General features: G+C 40.9%; 1 protein-coding gene across 1 annotated transcript in view; it reads left to right on the plus strand.

The window, feature by feature from the left end:
- The window catches only part of LOC137270043 (uncharacterized), a 190974-nt gene that overhangs the window by 49696 nt on the left and 121495 nt on the right, over positions 1-19783 (plus strand). Inside the window, exons 6-8 of the mRNA XM_067803854.1 lie at positions 6526-6660; positions 14616-14768; positions 15767-15874. Coding sequence (XP_067659955.1) covers positions 6526-6660; positions 14616-14768; positions 15767-15874 — 396 coding nt within the window. The remainder of the gene's footprint in view (positions 1-6525; positions 6661-14615; positions 14769-15766; positions 15875-19783) is intronic.

The raw sequence follows: 19783 nt of genomic DNA on the forward strand, positions 1-19783 counted from the left end.
CAATTTTATGCCCACATAACAGATTGTACCGCGATTGAGTTACATTTGTCAAAAAACAGTTTCATTTCACGCTGAAGTTCACACTGAATGTTTATCATTGCCATCAACACGCACATGATACCTGAGTCCTACCCATTCCCATTGCTTATGAATGGCAACAGCATGGCTGATCAAGCCATTGACAAACCCCAGGATTCGAAAATCTGAAAATTATCCTTCAATCAAAAGTTTTTTGAGAAATAAACTTCCATCTCTGGAATAAGTAGGTCAACTAAAGGAGCCAAGTATGTGTATTGTACATGTTGCCATGCAGACATTAATATTGCGCATTTGGGAGACATGCTGGGAGGTGCCAGATTATATTCCTTATGAATATTGTATACTTCTACACCTCAAAATACACTTTTTAGCCACCATGAATACTCTTTGAAGGAAAGTGTGGTAGGCGGGTCTGGTAACATGATATGTGGAGTTTGCAGTGTGAAGAATTCCAGTTATTACTAACATTAGTGTTGCATGTTGACAACCATGCTGAAGAAATGTATATTTGTCCTTATCCTGTCTCATGCTTATTATGCTTGTCTCCTTCGTCTACAAGAATGATAGTGGAATACTTGAATCCTTTGTAGTTCCTTTTGAAGAGGATGTAAAAGTACACTCACTCACGAATTGCCTCCCTTGCATACTTTCCCACCCAGACAGTCATATCACCAACCATGCTTGCCCTGGTGGATGGTTGTGGGAGCATGGGAGTCTCTATATGGGACCATATCCTCTTGTTTTTTTTATCCCTGTATCCAAATTTTGCTGTATATGGTCTTTGCTCTGTATTCATATTGATTGTATATAGAGATTTTGTCACCTTTTATGTATTTTATGATATTTGTCATCACTTGTACTTTTGGTTTCATTTGATGAAATCATGTTCTCGTAGGTGGGAATGAGGCAGTTGTTATTCCCCATTTATAAAATAAACGAAAAGTCAAAAAAATTATGTCTGAGCATTTAATGCACCCAAACTGAAACAAAGCGGTAAAACCAATGAAAAATCCCTACACACTTCACATTCACCGATAATGTGAATGCTAAGACTTCTGTATAAAATGTCTTCCCGATAATGGAAGCTATTCTTAATTCTAATTTAACTGTAACCCCCAGGCTGGTACTCTATACGGACGTCTTTGTCCCGCAACAGTCATCTAACCAACTCCCAGCCTTCAACTCGTAAACGCTGTCGCCAGCTATATCCACGAAATGCACGGGATATTTCAACCCACGTGCATGTACGCACAGCGACAGGTGCATTCGGGCGCGTTAACCCACGTTACAAACGAAAACATCAGTTTCCTTCTGTTCAGTAGGTATTGGCTGTCTGCAGCTGATCTGCACCCTAATGTCCCTCCAGTACTCTTCCAGATTTCGTTGCAACTTCTGTATTGATTTGTCAACTTCACAATTCAGTGATTGTTTGTTTTCTGTCCATAGACATTCTAAGGACAGGGTGAGGAGGTTTTCTCAAGTCATAACTGATAAATGTAGAGATACAGTTAGTAGCCGTATGCTGCAAACTACTGCTGAAATTCATGTTTCCTGTGGTTTGCCAAATTCAATAGTGGGACAGGCCGCTATACTGGTCTAATGTCTAAGAAGAGCTTGTCTTCATCTGAGTTGATGTCTTCACAAGCAAAGAAGACGTCGTCTTCAACTCTGTCACAGAACATCCCACTACAAGACTACACTTCAGAGGTCCCTCAATGAAGACGTGCCTCCTGTTGAAGCCGTAGTGAAGCCGAAGACCTCAAGTCAGGTGCCACAAACAGCAGCAGTGTCTCCTCATTGCTGCTGTGACACAGATTAGAGGAAGACTTAGACAGCGTTCTTGGATGTTTCTTCAACTTCACACCAGTTTCAGCAGTCTGCGCAGAACACTGGGGCCATTCATGAAGCAGTTCATACAACAGATGTCCCAGATGGAATGCTGGTTTGGATGGACCAAGAGGGACAGAAATTTCAATAAAATAAATAAATTCATCCTAAGGTCAAGATCAGGTTTGTTGACAAGAATTATTCTTAGGTTGTATATGGGCCCATTCCAAATAAGTTTAAAAGTATGATTTTCCACGTTGCCACATGTTTGGGGTCATACAAGGGAGAGACCTTGGAGTCAAAGTCATAGGCTTGAGGCATGGGTAAGAAGGTAGTAGAGGCAACGAGCCATGCCAGCTTTAAGAATCAGATTGTGGCAATTCCAAGTGGAAAGCGACTGGTCCTGGGCAGCCATCTGTTTTACTTTATTTTTGGCCTCATGGTACTGGTGCAGCAATTATCTACAGCAATTACCTGCAACAGATAGCCTTGTCTCCCTGAAGACCTGCAGTATCAGATACTACCTTGGAAATATGAAACATAAAGAGGGTATTGTATGAGTGCCCATATCATACCATGTTTACAACACCGAAGTTGTCAAATTGAGGAAAATAAACCCAAATCTACTTTCAAACATAGGCTAGCTACCTGTGGTTGCTGCATGTACAATGCAACATCATGTAAGAAATGTGACGTCATCTCTGATCACATCAAATCAAATCCCAATCACCAAACTGGACTTACATCACCATGCTTGGAAACAAATCAAACTGACTGCAGGAAATTCACATTAAATGCCAAATGTCAGCGATGAAGGACATTTCAATCCAACAGCCAGTATTGCTATTTTTAACTGATCTTAATCTCAATGTAAGCATCTCCCCTTACCAGACTTTTGCTTTGATTTCATCAACTCTGCCTCTCAGCTCCTATTCCTATGCCAGTTCACTGGTTGAACAGCCAGTTACGTTAATCATGTTGCTTTCTTTGTTTCACCCAGTATGTACAAGTCCCCTCCTCTCCCTTACGTTCTTGCTAGACAATGGTTTAAGAATCTCAATTTTTCCTTATCCTGAATCCTGCTTATTTGCTTATCTTCCCTTCCTTCTGAATGGTCAGTGGAAACGTGAATCCCTTTGAATTCCGGAGAAGTGAACATACAATCACTCACCTGGGCCTCTCCCTTTCAAATGGTAAAACTCACTCTCTCCTGAATTGCCCCAGTGGATGGTTGTGCAGTGTCTTCTTGGGTCCCTTCTTGGCTGTAATTACTCTTATTTTCTATCATTTAGTCCAAATTGTTGCTGTGATTGCATGTATAAATTTATTAACTATCATATTTGAAACATTGATTACCAAAAAATGTGTTAATTATATCCGTATTTATACCCGTTTCTCACCATATTGTAGGTCACTGTTAATTGTAAACTGTGCAGACATCACATTACGTGTGCTTATTTTTCACCTGGGGAGGCTTTCTGGAGTAGTTGAAAAAAGTTGAACAATCTATTACATAAAAGGACAGACATTCTGCCTACAGTGAAGTGGATCTTGCGAATCGCTTTGCTGATTTCTTTACTACCAAGATTGAGAACATCTGTGTCAACCTACAATAGAACCAGCCAAGCACAATGACTCCAGATAAAAAACTGGTCAGTGCTTTAGTACCATGAGACCAACATCAGAAAGCGAGATAGCACGCATAATAAAGTCATGTGAATTAGATCCGATACCCACATTGATCTTAAAATCTGTATTGGATTCTATCTCGCCTTCGTTAGTGGGTATGTTCAATACATCTCTGGCTGCATCTGAAATACCAAGTACATTCAAAATGGCTCTTATCCGTCCACTTACCAAGAAAACTTCACTTGATCCAAATGACATTAAAAATTATAGACCAGTGTCCCACCTACCTTTCTATCAAAGGTACTTGAGAAGATTGCAGCAATCCAAATCAAGGAACATCTGGATGAGAACAACTTGATGGAAGAGTTCCACTCTGCCTACAGAGAACACCAAAGTAGAGAAAGAGCAGTTTTTTCCTTTCTCATCTTGACAATCAGGGAGTAGTACTCCTTGTTCTACTAGATCTGTTTGCAGCCTTCGATACAGTAGACCATACTATCTTTCTTTCTAGACTTGAGAAGACTGTTGGTATCACTGGACCAGCGTTGAAGTGTCTTGAGTCATATCTAAGAAACAGAACTCAGTCTGTGAAAGTCGGTGAGGCCATTTCAGAAGAAAGGTGTTTATCATATGGCGTTCCACAGGGTTCAGTCCTTGGACTACTCTAGTTTATCATCTGTATGTGACCATTAGGTGATGTTTTCCAGAACCACTGCATTGACTTCCATTGCTCTGCTGATGACACCCAGAGCTGTATCGCCTCCAGGACTGTATCACTTCAGGACAAGATAACAAAGTTGGAAAGCTGCATCAGTGACATCAGAACCTGATGAGAATGAACTTTCTCAAACTAAATGACAACAAAACAGAAGTATTGATTCTTGTACTTACAGGAACGCATGACAGAATTCTCAGGGAACATTGGACCTGTGAATGTGCCTGCCTCTTCCCAAGCGAAGAATCTAGGAGTTGTTTTTGACTCCCAAATGATCATGAACAAGCAGGTCACCCACATGTGCCAGTCTTCTCATTACCATCTTCATCAGAATGGAAAACTAAGATGATATCTTTCAGATGAAACTGCCAAAACTCAAACAATAGTCATACCTCGTCTTGACTATGCCAATTCTCTTTTGTATTGGATAACAGCTTCCCTGATTCATCGACTGCAGGTTATACAAAACAAAGCGTCCAGGATAATACCTTGTTGTCCTCGAAGAGATCACATCACCCACAGGCTAAGACAACTGCATTGGCTACCTATTGCTAGACGCATAAAATTCAAGGTGCTCACCATCATCTACAAGTGCCTGAAGACTAACACCTTTGTGAATCTGTCATTCGTCCAAGTACAAAGCAGGACTTGAAACTGACACGAGTTTGCACCAGTTTCCGTCACATCCACTCACCCGAAAAAAGTGAATGTAGTTTGTTTGCAACCCACAGACATAAAAACATGTCATGTATATCACACCTGCCTAATTACATAATGTGGCAGAGACGGGACTCGGGAACACGAGTCGTAAATCAATTTCTTTTCATTATGTCGTATAGTCTGATAGGTGTTAAGTTCAAATTGCACGTGGTCAATGATTGAAGCTGTGTACTGCATGTTGTCTTTAGCAGACCGGCAGGCAGACATATAGGTGTGAATAAACCAGACACTGAGCTTTCTCTGAGACAGAGACTGCTCACCACAATCAACAAGTTTTTTTACGCAATGAGTGAGTAAATTATTTACTTGTTTGTGTACACAACCAAGATTAGACTACTGCTCACAACCTCAGACTCTGGGCATGCATACTGTTTCAAGCTCCGCGAACCTATTCACTGCACATGCGTTATGGACGCAGCGTAGCACATCTGTTGAAACCAGTTTTCCCCCTAGCGCTGGGGGAAATTTAGTGAAACGTTTGAACTCCGATTTCGCTGGGTTTTTTTTATCGTGTTTTTTTCAACTTTATAGGTGGAATTGGCATTTTTTATGATTTGTTTCGGTAAGTGCATACCGAAAGGTACCTGAATCTGCCAAGTTGTATTTTACGTTGCATGTGACCTTTGAGAAGGTATCCCAGCTGAGGGTGCTTATACGAGGATGTATGAAGAATGCAGTTGTTCCTGTAAACTGTCAATTATGGATGAACGGCTGTGGCAGTATCAGAAGACGGTTACTGCCGTAGAAATTTTATGAGAAGCTGCAAGAGCCAGTTGAAGTCAAAGTCACCGTTGACCAACAGTTCATTGGACCTTTCATATCCAGGCTCACAGAGAAGCACGTTGATAGTATCTATCAACATATCATTACAAGAAGCACTTGTAGAAGTACGTGATCAACACAGACTTACACCTCTGGTTATATTCTTCAAAGTTCCTAGTGGCTAATAGAACTCCAAGGGGAAGTTCCAGTTCATATACAATATGAAATACTTCAACAGAGAATACTTACATCACACACATCAAAAAGTGACAGATAGAAGAACATACTATCATCAATACCAGAATCCCTCAACAAGTTGATAAACATCAGAGCATAGCAGCATCTGTTAGGTGTGCTGACGTCGTCGCAGGATCTTACGTGCGAGCAAGACTGCAGTTAAGACCGTTATAGCATTTCCTGATAAAATATAAAATATCAATTTTATCGTAGAAATTACACTATTCTATAATGCCACTCACAAACATTTGATATTTTACCACCACACATTTTGTACACTAATGTAATACTTTGGTATCGATTTGTATTAATTTGTTAACTTCAGAATGCAGTTGTTAAGTTGTGTCTAAAAGGACTCCTCCAGAACACTCTATGGTATATAATGATCAAGCATCAAGAACTTCACTTTTATGTCTCAATGCACAATGTAACTAGTGATGGAGTGGTGCTGTTTCTCATTTGTATTTTTGCAAGTGACTTAAAAGGTTTATTGTTTGACTTTCTTTTAACTCTGTAATTTATCATTCTACACACAGATTTAAGTGTGTGCCATTTCCTGATTATAATTACATGATATATCCTTCATGTTTTTTCAGTTTACTGTAAGAATGACTCGTACATCCATGCTTGGCTACGGGGAGTGGAGGAGGCTGCATGTACAGAGAAAGGAGGGCAGCAGTTCAACGAGCCAAGCATTGAACTGTTACGGGATACTCAGGTGGAACACACAGGTAGTCATTCCCCTCTTTCGGAATACACAGACAAAACACACTTTTTGTTATCCCTTAGTAGTTATCCTCCTGTGCCTGTATGTTTGGGCAGGACACACAGGTAGTTGTTCCCCTGTTCCAAGATGTTTGGGCAGGACACACAGGGTTGTTATCCCCTGTGTCTGGATGTTTGGACAGGACACACAGGTAGTTATACCCTTTTGCCTGGATGTTGGGGCAGAACATACAGGTAGTTGTTGCCCTGTGCCTGGATGTTGGGGCAGGACACACGTAGTTGTTCCCCGGTTCCAAGATGTTTGGGCAGGACACACAGGTAGTTATACCCCTGTTTTAGGATCTTTGGGCAGAAGACATTTTAAGACACTTTATGCTTCTCTCGAGAGTAATACGGTCTGATGTACAGCTTTTTGTAGCAGTGTCACCTGAGCTTTTAGGATCGTATTACCTGTGGGAGAAGCGTACAGCATATTTTCTTACTGCCATGTCAAATGTACTAAATATTTTATGTTTGTGATTGCTACCGACTATGTGCCATGCAAACAAAAGGGCATCTGTTTCTTGACTGGATTTTTAACATCAGTGAAACATATTCTGACAAGCACATACCTGCTATGATCAGTTATCTTTAAGCTGAATGTGCAAACCACTCAATGTATAAACTAGTCTAAATAAAGCAGTAAAAGTCGGTTAAATATATTTGTACAAATTGAACACAAAACCTGCTGATTGAACAGTTTTCAAACTCTGGGCATGACGTGTCCTATTATGACGTCATACGATTGTTAGCACTTCAGCCTCACAGCAGAAAGCTTGGCGGTTATTGTGACAGCTGGTGATGTTTTTCCAGTTGTCACCCTCCTGGGGGTGTTACATGGAAACTACTTATGTCATTGACCAATGAAATTATAGTATTTTAAAATCTGGGTGCCACAGGGACATATATGTCCTTCCTCTTCAACCCTCATTTTGAAGTCCAATCAAATTATATATATAGCACACACACACATATACTTCATGGTTTTGAATTTGATGGGAATTTCCCTGTTTCTTGAAACCATCCACTATTATCTCAGACAAAGTCAAGTTCCCAATATATCCTTTCAAAATGGGCTACTTCATAAATGTCGCCATTTTTGACCCAGTAAGAAATTGTGATTCACTGCGATGTTTGCTGTATGTCTTGAAATGTGAAAATTGGATAATTACTGAGAGTATTGAATTTCAAAAATAGCATATAAATGATGAATGATATCAGTTTTTCATGAAATCACTAATAATAATTCTGTAATATTGCTAATGAACCCAAAATCGGTTGGGATGTTTTTGAAAATATGCTTACATGAAAGTCTAAGTGCGCTTTTCGCCATATTGGATAGTGTTTATGAAATCATGTTTTGCGGAGGTCGGTATTGAGATGCCAATTATATCACGTATATATCATATTCAGCTGCGACAAATAGATAACTGAATTTCCCATAGATTTTAGAATAAAATTACAACTGGTCTTTGTCACCAACTTTAACTGTCTAGAAAAATTACTTGAAAGATACTGGGGGTGAAAACGGACACTGTGTCTGAAAGGCTGCGCTTGTTTGAAATGTAAAGAAAAAAAAATTCCTATTTAACAGTCTGTTACATTTTCTGAAATTTTCCAACATCCAACCATCTCTTCATTGTTTGTAATGGTTCATAACCTATAGAAAATGCATAATGGCAAGATTATTGTTGCAAGAAATAGGAGATGAAAAATATATACTATACAATGACTTGATATTCATAAGAAATTGTCAAAGTTTCTGTGCAGTGTGATGCAATGACTGATGCAACATTACACAGTATGATCACGGTAATTATCAGCATTTCTGGCTTCTTCTCTTAGTTACAATGTAAACGATAAAAACATATAATAATACACAGGGAGTCTGAATGATTCTGATTCTGATTACTTACTTCTCATAATGCATGTACAAAAGATCCCATATCAAAGGAAGATTCCTCACAAAAATCTGCGTACCCTTGTCAGTGAGGCTGCCATATTGTAAGAAATCGGTCATCTGTGGTGATGTCATAAGTCAGCATAGTTGCACAAATTAGGTAATTTGTGTAAGACTGAGGTTGGTTGAACAAGAGTAAACACAATTTCCGTATCATTCTGGTTACGCTTTCAGTATTATGATGTAAATTTTGCGCATAGTTCAGATATTTTTTCACGAAACTAATTTCAGTATTTACATTTAGCCTTCTTCAACATCATATCATACATTAATATAGGGTATGCATTCTTTATTCCCTGAAAGGTTTTGATGGTGTGAATAACTTATTTTTAAACTTATCCTATCTCACGTTATGCATCTCAGTTCCTCCCTTCGACCATCTGTGGACTTGTACTTGTCATTCTCTTTCTTGTCGCACCACAATGTGGACGCGTGTTGTCTGAAGATATAAGTTGGAATTGCGAATAAACATGGGTGGATCGTAAGAGAAGGTATCTAAGAAGCATAAACGTTGCGGTCAATGTAATAAGAACTTCTCAGCGCTAGACCGTCACAACTCATGTGGATTGCATAAGCATTTGTGATAGGTTAGACGACAAGGACTTTTCAGTGTATTGGCAGGTAACTAATAGACGGTCATCTGATAGAGATTGTCGGCGAGCAGAATATGGGCTATCTGCTCATAAAAAGCCGAGGAAAGAACGACACAAATTAGTTGCTAGAGGGTCATCTTCAAAATCAGCAGATGAAGCTGTTTTGATTGAGGCCTCGGACTCATACCTGAGTGAGAATTTGAGATGATTGTTTTGTCCTAGTAATTCGATGTGAGTGAATTGTCGCCGCCACCACGTATGGTGGTTTTATCACAACCACAACCCTTAATTACGTCCGGCATCTATTGTGAAGATACCGCAGTATTCATCGATTCACTCGACAGATCCATTGACTCACAAACTCTCTAGTGCGATTCACTCTACCACTAAAGGCCACGATGTGGTTGCAGCTCAGCCGATTGAGTCCGATTCGGCGATTCACTTAAGTGGTATGGGTGGAATCGATTTGGCGTTTTCCTATCCACTTCACGCAAACACTTCAATTCACTCTGAAGTGATGCACTCTCAACAACAGTTTCGTTTGGATGCGGTGCTCACTCAACCACTTATGGCTGATTTGGCGATACACACTAAAGCGGCGTTTCCACTACAACAGGGCAGTCTCGGTTCAGTGCTTAACCATATCATTCCAGGGCAGCGCTGTATTCTGAAGCGTCGCTTTCTCGACAGCAGTATGGGTTTGATGCGGTGCTTATTCAGGGTGACTTTCGGTTCGGTGTTTGATCACAGAGTGGCTATTTCCCGACACATACAGTCGGCAGTGCGGTGGTTAGGAGTGTGCTTCTTGTGTCGATGGCTACTCCACATGTATTGACTGCAGCTGTCAAGGCATCGTTAGTAACTTGCTCTATGGGTTACTCAGTTCATTACATGGCGCTCTGCAGTTTACATCGATGCCTTTATCAAGGCCTACTTTGCCGGTCTCATGGGCGCCGGTACCGGAGACGGTAACATCGCAACCCATGGATTTTGATGCGTTTTCTGGTGCAAGTAGCTGCAGCAATACGGCAGCAAGCGCCTGATGCTTCTGTTACATTACCCTGTTCTTTTCCAGTTTGCAACTCGGTAGGTGTTCATCAGTCTGTCACCCTGTCTCCCTCATCTGACTGCTTGGCGAGTTCTGATGTCAGCATCAATGCGGTAGATACACCATCTTTACTGGCAGACGTGTTATCATCGTTCTGTATGATAGGCCGTGTTTTGTGCAGTCACTTGAAGGAAGCTAAAGCTAACCTGAGGAAGATAAAGGACGGTTTTAGCGCTCCTTGGTTCAGTCTAGCGTCTTCTCATGTGCACGGATTTTCATCTCTGATCCTTTCTCCATCTGTGGATGATGATATTTCGTTGTTGGGGTCTAAGCCCTTACCCTTTATCGTTGAGGATTATGAGTTGGTTCATTTAGACGGGACCTTTTGTAAGGTCATGGCTCCACTCAAGATGGTGCTAACAACGACAGAGGGAGTGGCTACGGGTGTGAGTCATGCGTCGACGCATCAGCAGGCGTATATCCGGGCAGCTATGGTCTTGGTGCAGGAACAGTTTAACATCATCGTGGATTTGATGATGCACATTTTTTCTCCAACATCACTGCTATGCGTTGGAGGGGACCTCTACAGCTATCTTCCTGGGAGGATAGGTTCCGGATAGATTTATTTCGCCAACCCTGGTCTGGTGGTTCACTTTTCGATAGGGCTCTTAAAGCTAACAAGGTCAGTCAAGATGTGCATCTACAAGTTTTGGTTGAGCTCCTGAAGTATCAGAGATGTTATGAACCCACCAACCCAGACTTGCGCTCAGGGACTGGATCCTCTTTTCAGGGGAGAGGAACAGAGGTCATGCCAATTGTCAGCGTCACTCCTCTGGCGCTCTGAGTCCATCAGGCATTTCCGAGCAGTCCTCCAACAGGAAGTCGGATAAGCAGTGACTGCATGACATCAGAGCACAACTGGGTACTTCCACCCCCAGTTGTGCCTATCCAGTCTTCACCAGTAGGCGGAAGACTTGGAATTTATGCACCAAATTGGATCATTCCGGAAGACCTTTATGTGTTAACCACTCTGTCCAAAGGTTTTCAACTCCCGGGTTTGGGGAATCCCCCCTTAACCCGGTTACCAGAACACAGAACATATCCAGTTCAGCAACTGGATGTCTTTTGAACCACTATAGATGCATTACTACAGAAGCTTGTGATAGGGTCCTTGGGACTGGCTCTAGTCGATTTGGGATGTTATTGCATGACTGCATTCAAGCCAAGGCCGATTCTGCTCTTCTTCTGCATCACATGGAGTTCACAATGCAGGTACTTCATCAGTTAGGCTGGTTGGTGAATCAGCTTGCGTTAGCTCTACCCAGGACCCTCCGCCAGTGGTAGGAACTCTTGGGTCTGCTGTAGTCAGCTCAGGCTTTTAACCTTCAGAGGTCAGCTTCAACTCTGGCCATTGCAATTGCAAGTGATTCTAGCTCCACATATCAGGAGGGGCGATCTGTCTGCACTGATTACGCTACCCATGGAGCTTCACTCTCATCTACTGTGGTGGATACAAGAGTTGAATGTTTGCGGCAGGGTTTGTTTAGAGCCGTTTGTTCCGTCTCATCACCTGTACGTGGATGTGTCTTTACACGGGTGGGGAGCTCACTTTCTCGATCAGCAAGCGGCAGGGCAGTGGTCTTTAGCAGACCGCACCTGTCACATCAATGTATTAGAGCTCAGGGCGGTAATCTTGGCCATCAGTCATTGGCAGGAACAACTTGTGGCAGTGGTTGTGTGGCACTTCAATCGGACTCTCTGTCATGTCCAAAGCATCCATCCCCAAAGGAGTGGAAGTTGCATCCAGAGGTGCTCAGGACTTTTTGTCTTCCATTGACGAAGCCGACAGTAGACTTACTTGCCACCAGATTCAATCATCAGCTGCACCTGTTCGTGTCTCCCCTCCCAGGGCCTGTTGGCTTGGAGGCAAGACGCTCTCGCAATTCCGTGGGATGGTCTCAACGCATACACGTTTCCACCAAAAGCCCTTCTTCCATGTGCTTCTCAAGCTGCGTACAACTGGTAGATACTGCTTTTGGTCGCGCTAACGCTTCATCTGTTCTTTCGGTGCTTTTACATCAGTTGTTAATTGCCAGAGGTTATTCTTTGCATGTTGCGACTGCCATCACAACAGCGCATCGTACTTCCACAAGATCTATCTACGGTGACAAGTGGAAGAAATTTGAATCATACTGCTGGATGAAAGGCATAATGTCTCCCGCTACGGCCTCACCTCAGGTGGTTGCAGAGTACCTTCGATCCTCTAGGAAGCTGAAGGGTTCTACGCTGTCTACTTACCTAGCTGCACTTAACACAGTTATTGCGTCGGCATCAGGTATGAAGATATCTACTGTCCCAGAGCTCCAGTCTCTCTTGAGATCGTATAAACTGGCTGACCAGTCACGGAAATTCCGACCTCAACCTTGGGATCTTTCCGTAGTACTTGCTCATCTTACATCGAGTGAGTATGAGCCCCTGAATGAGAAGGATTTTGAACATGTCACATTAAGGACCTTTTTTCGTTTAGCCTTGGCTACAGCTCCGCATATTTCCGAGTTGCTCTAGATGTCTCTCGGGTACGCTTTGAGAGGTCTTGACATGCTAGAGTGTTCCTTGGTTTGCGGTAAGACTTTCTTGCTAAGAACCAACTGTCAGGACAGCTGGATTGTACCTTCCGTATTCCTCTGCTGGCATCCATATTGGGTCCAGAAGACGCTGAAGATCTATCCTTGTGCCCAGTGTGGGCATTGAGGATCTATTTAGCTGCCTCTAAGGACCGATGTAGACTGCGTAATAGACAGTTAATTCCACTTTCGATGACTTCCACTGCAGAAGTGTCTTGTACAACTCTAGCCTTTCGGTTGAGGTCCACAATTCTATGGGCATATAGCTTTGCGAATCTTCGACCACCATCATCAGCAAGGCCTCATGAGATGCGGGTACTCGCTGGAAGTCTGATACCGTGTTTGCAGCTCACTACCTTCAGGATTTGGTTTTTTGGTCTTGGCACAGCAGGTGTCGTTGACCTGTCTAAGCAGATGAAGCAATTTCTCGTGTTCATAATAAAGATATCGATGTTATACATATCTTATGTATTTTTTCATATGAGCAAGTTCATTCTCACCTAGGGAACTAGGGCCTATTTCACTGTCATACTCATGGTTAGATAGCTAAACGGCCAGTTTTGTGTGCAGGCAGAGATGATCGACATTCTGCTTACTGACCTCTGCTCTCTGAGCAATTACGTCAGTGAAGCATTGAATTTCCGCTCCTAGGTCCTTTCTCACCTTTGGTAAGTTGGGGAAATTGGTACTGAATGTTGAACTAGTTGAGCAACCGGGCAGGTGTCTGTAGGGGGTAGTACCGAAGCAGGGACATGACAGATCACTGGGGTCACCTGATAAATCGTGGGGCAGTGAGGCCTACTTGCCAAACTACGTCCTTTTGCTCAAGCAAAAGCCAAGGGGTTTATTGAAGCAACCCATCACAAGTATGAAGTAGCTATCCGGAGTTGGTGCTTCTCCTGGCCTCCTTGTGGAATGCATCCTCGTGTGTGGCGTGTGTCAGAGGGTAATCTTCAGCCCTCCTGCCAACTGTGGGATAATGAATAAAGTGAGATTGGATAAGTTTAAAAATTTGGAAATTTTAACTATAAATTGTATATTTACATACTTATCCTATCTCACGCGATGGATGCCCACCCAGCCTGCCCCACTTCACAGGTTACAGGTAGCTCCAAGATGAGAATGACAAGTACAAGTCGTCATGTGATCAACTGAGACGACTGCATGTGCAAAATGATTGACAGCTGTCTATGGTGGGGGCAGAGGTCGGGTGGTCAGTGGCCAACTTAGCTGACAGCATGTTTCCACACGTGGTCGAAGTGAGGAAGAGAGATGCATAACGTGAGATAGGATAAGTATATAAATATACAATTTATAGTTAAAATTTCCAATTACATAACAAATTGATACATTTACTGTAGTACAACATATTTCAAACCTTTACACAAGTGTTAGAAGATCACAAGAAGCCAAAACTGCAACATGTACTTTAGCTGTGATGTTGTGATGTACATTCAGTACATTGAGGATCTAAGAACTAATCTATATATCCAAAAGGGTGATCCAAAGGACAATGACGACATTAGCAAACAGTGGTGTTAAAATACCCAAGTTCCGAACAACCGGGCCCAGTTAGTTATCACTCAGGTGACTATCCCCCTGTCCCATGATGGCCCTCAGAAAGTGGAGTGTCACCTTATGTTATGTAGACATGAGTTCAGTGTGCTAGATCTGTTCACTGGGATATGTGTTTTAGGTCTGGCCAGAAGGAACTCTGCCTCCTGCTTGTTGAAGGAAATGATGAATGCATTTAAATCCTCCTCCATGGAGAAAAGCCCAGAGCTGACAATTGTGAAGGAACTGCCATCTCTACCAAAGCATCCGTCTAAACCTGTGGACATCAAACCTGGTAATTTTTTTAATACATCTACATTACACTTCACTGGACTTTTTTTTCTCATCCTTGTCTTTGATTCCACAATTTTAGCTTGAGTAAGACATTTAAAGTCCCAGGATTGGTGTTATCAGTCTCACTAATGGTGCACCAAAATATACAGTTTATGTGGATATTGACACATACATATCTCAAAATTTAGGTAACTGCCTCATATTCCTTATGACTTTTGCCAGTTGTAATTTATACTATTTTGTATTTTGCGGTCATTTATTTGTTGTGGCCTTGAATTGGGTCATCTCACTTCATTACCCTATTGTGAGGAACTTCATTGATGTGAGATAGATGACACCAAGTCTTTTCCACAAGCCTTATCATTGTATGTGTGAAATATGATTCATTTATGGACAATGAAATTATATTGAAACATAGATGATGTTATGGTCATATTACAAACTCATTACAAATCTGTCAGTGTATTTACCATATGGACTACATTATGTAAGTTCCAAACTGCATATAAACAGCAAAAATATAATAATGCTGCAGTTATTATCCTTATAAGAGCAAAAAACTTTCACAAACTTTCAACCAGACAACAGTGCAGGTTAGATGAAAAAATTGCTAGCCCTGCCCAAAACTTACCGCCCACAAAAAATACTAATTTACTTCTCTACTGTATTTTTAGGAATGAATTAGTAATTATGTATTATATTGAAATATGAATATCTTCTTACACATGTCAAAATTTTGACCAGACAGTCAGGCAGGTAGGTTTGGGAATCTGGCAGTCTGTGTAGGCAGGTATTTTAATTGCTGGTAAGGCAATAATCATAATTTACACACACGTGCACGTACACATGCTCTATGAACGGTCCTTAAAAATTCCTCTCTCTACTGCTACGCCCTTCACTGACTACAGGTGCTTTGCAGGTATGCTTGGTGTAGTTGTTTAACCTCTGATATGACTGTTCTTGAATGACTATTCATTATATTTGTGGTATACTGTTTAGTGCCCAGTCGGCAATCTGAACAGACAAAGCGGAAGCTAAGGAAGTCCAAGATACCAACACCTATCAGAGGAGTGAGCACCTGCAGTTCTCAATCTGTGAAAGAATCTGGTATGAACATAATGAGCATTGCATGTTTGTTGTCAGTCTTACACTATAATGAAATCAGTAACATAGTGGGCATAGCATGTTTCTTGTCAGTCTTACACCATAATGAATCCAGTAACATAGTGGGCATAGCATGTTAGTTCTTAGTCTTACACCATAATGAAATCAGTAACATAGCAGGCATAGCATGTTTCTTGTCAGTCTTACACTATAATGAAACCAGTAACATAGTGGGCATTGCATGTTTGCTGTCAGTCTTACACTATAATGAATCCAGTAACATAGTGGGCATAGCATGTTAGTTCTTAGTCTTACACCATAATGAAACCAGTAACATAGCAGGCATAGCATGTTTCTTGTCAGTCTTACACCATAATGAAACCAGTAACATAGTGGGCATAGCATGTTTCTTGTCAGTCTTACACCATAATGAAACCAGTAACATAACAGGCATAGCATGTTAGTTCTTAGTCTTACACCATAATGAAACCAGTAACATAGTGGGCATAGCATGTTTCTTGTCAGTCTTACACCATAATGAAACCAGTAACATAACAGGCATAGCATGTTAGTTCTTAGTCTTACACCATAATGAAACCAGTAACATAGTGGGCATAGCATGTTTCTTGTCAGTCTTACACCATAATGAAACCAGTAACATAACAGGCATAGCATGTTAGTTCTTAGTCTTACACCATAATGAAACCAGTAACATAGTGGGCATAGCATGTTAGTTCTTAGTCTTACACCATAATGAAACCAGTAACATAGTGGGCATAGCATGTTTCTTGCCAGTCTTACACCATAATGAAACCAGTAACATAGTGGGCATAGCATGTTTCTTGTCAGTCTTACACCATAATGAAACCAGTAACATAGTTGGCATAGCATGTTAGTTCTTAGTCTTACACCATAATGAAACCAGTAACATAGTGGGCATAGCATGTTTCTTGTCAGTCTTACACCATAATGAAACCAGTAACATAGTGGGCATTGCATGTTTGTTGTCAATCTTACACCATAATGAAACCAGTAACATAGCAGGCATAGCATGTTTCTTGTCAGTCTTACACCATAATGAAACCAGTAACATAGCAGGCATAGCATGTTTCTTGTCAGTCTTACACCATAATGAAACCAGTAACATAGTGGGCATAGCATGTTTCTTGTCAGTCTTACACCATAATGAATCCAGTAACATAGTGGGCATAGCATGTTTCTTGTCAGTCTTACACCATAATGAATCCAGTAACATAGTGGGCATAGCATGTTTCTTGTCAGTCTTACACCATAATGAAACCAGTAACATAGCAGGCATAGCATGTTAGTTCTTAGTCTTACACTATAATGAAACCAGTAACATAGTGGGCATAGCATGTTTCTTGTCAGTCTTACACCATAATGAAACCAGTAACATAACAGGCATAGCATGTTTCTTGTCAGTCTTACACCATAATGAATCCAGTAACATAGTGGGCATAGCATGTTAGTTCTTAGTCTTACACCATAATGAAATCAGTAACATAGCAGGCATAGCATGTTTCTTGTCAGTCTTACACTATAATGAAACCAGTAACATAGTGGGCATTGCATGTTTGCTGTCAGTCTTACACTATAATGAATCCAGTAACATAGTGGGCATAGCATGTTAGTTCTTAGTCTTACACCATAATGAAACCAGTAACATAGCAGGCATAGCATGTTTCTTGTCAGTCTTACACCATAATGAAACCAGTAACATAGTGGGCATAGCATGTTTCTTGTCAGTCTTACACCATAATGAAACCAGTAACATAACAGGCATAGCATGTTAGTTCTTAGTCTTACACCATAATGAAACCAGTAACATAGTGGGCATAGCATGTTTCTTGTCAGTCTTACACCATAATGAAACCAGTAACATAACAGGCATAGCATGTTAGTTCTTAGTCTTACACCATAATGAAACCAGTAACATAGTGGGCATAGCATGTTTCTTGTCAGTCTTACACCATAATGAAACCAGTAACATAACAGGCATAGCATGTTAGTTCTTAGTCTTACACCATAATGAAACCAGTAACATAGTGGGCATTGCATGTTTCTTGTCAGTCTTACACCATAATGAAACCAGTAACATAACAGGCATAGCATGTTAGTTCTTAGTCTTACACCATAATGAAACCAGTAACATAGTGGGCATTGCATGTTAGTTCTTAGTCTTACACCATAATGAAACCAGTAACATAGTGGGCATAGCATGTTAGTTCTTAGTCTTACACCATAATGAAACCAGTAACATAGTGGGCATAGCATGTTTCTTGTCAGTCTTACACCATAATGAAACCAGTAACATAACAGGCATAGCATGTTAGTTCTTAGTCTTACACCATAATGAAACCAGTAACATAGTGGGCATAGCATGTTTCTTGTCAGTCTTACACCATAATGAAACCAGTAACATAACAGGCATAGCATGTTAGTTCTTAGTCTTACACCATAATGAAACCAGTAACATAGTGGGCATAGCATGTTAGTTCTTAGTCTTACACCATAATGAAACCAGTAACATAGTGGGCATAGCATGTTTCTTGCCAGTCTTACACCATAATGAAACCAGTAACATAGTGGGCATAGCATGTTTCTTGTCAGTCTTACACCATAATGAAACCAGTAACATAGTTGGCATAGCATGTTAGTTCTTAGTCTTACACCATAATGAAACCAGTAACATAGTGGGCATAGCATGTTTCTTGTCAGTCTTACACCATAATGAAACCAGTAACATAGTGGGCATTGCATGTTTGTTGTCAATCTTACACCATAATGAAACCAGTAACATAGCAGGCATAGCATGTTTCTTGTCAGTCTTACACCATAATGAAACCAGTAACATAGTGGGCATAGCATGTTTCTTGTCAGTCTTACACCATAATGAATCCAGTAACATAGTGGGCATAGCATGTTTCTTGTCAGTCTTACACCATACTGAATCCAGTAACATAGTGGGCATAGCATGTTTCTTGTCAGTCTTACACCATAATGAAACCAGTAACATAGCAGGCATAGCATGTTAGTTCTTAGTCTTACACTATAATGAAACCAGTAACATAGTGGGCATAGCATGTTTCTTGTCAGTCTTACACCATAATGAAACCAGTAACATAACAGGCATAGCATGTTTCTTGTCAGTCTTACACCATAATGAATCCAGTAACATAGTGGGCATAGCATGTTAGTTCTTAGTCTTACACCATAATGAAATCAGTAACATAGCAGGCATAGCATGTTTCTTGTCAGTCTTACACTATAATGAAACCAGTAACATAGTGGGCATTGCATGTTTGCTGTCAGTCTTACACTATAATGAATCCAGTAACATAGTGGGCATATCATGTTAGTTCTTAGTCTTACACCATAATGAAACCAGTAACATAGTGGGCATAGCATGTTTGCTGTCAGTCTTACACTATAATGAATCCAGTAACATAGTGGGCATAGCATGTTAGTTCTTAGTCTTACACCATAATGAAACCAGTAACATAGTGGGCATAGCATGTTTCTTGTCAGTCTTACACCATAATGAAACCAGTAACATAACAGGCATAGCATGTTAGTTCTTAGTCTTACACCATAATGAAACCAGTAACATAGTGGGCATAGCATGTTTCTTGTCAGTCTTACACCATAATGAAACCAGTAACATAGTGGGCATTGCATGTTTCTTGTCAGTCTTACACCATAATGAAACCAGTAACATAGTGGGCATTGCATGTTTCTTGTCAGTCTTACACCATAATGAAACCAGTAACATAGTGGGCATAGCATGTTTCTTGTCAGTCTTACACCATAATGAAACCAGTAACATAGTGGGCATAGCATGTTTCTTGTCAGTCTTACACCATAATGAAACCAGTAACATAGTGGGCATAG

The sequence above is a fragment of the Haliotis asinina genome, unplaced genomic scaffold, assembly GCF_037392515.1.
Source record: "Haliotis asinina isolate JCU_RB_2024 unplaced genomic scaffold, JCU_Hal_asi_v2 scaffold_27, whole genome shotgun sequence".
In the NCBI taxonomy this organism is placed as follows: Eukaryota; Metazoa; Mollusca; class Gastropoda; order Lepetellida; family Haliotidae; genus Haliotis; species Haliotis asinina.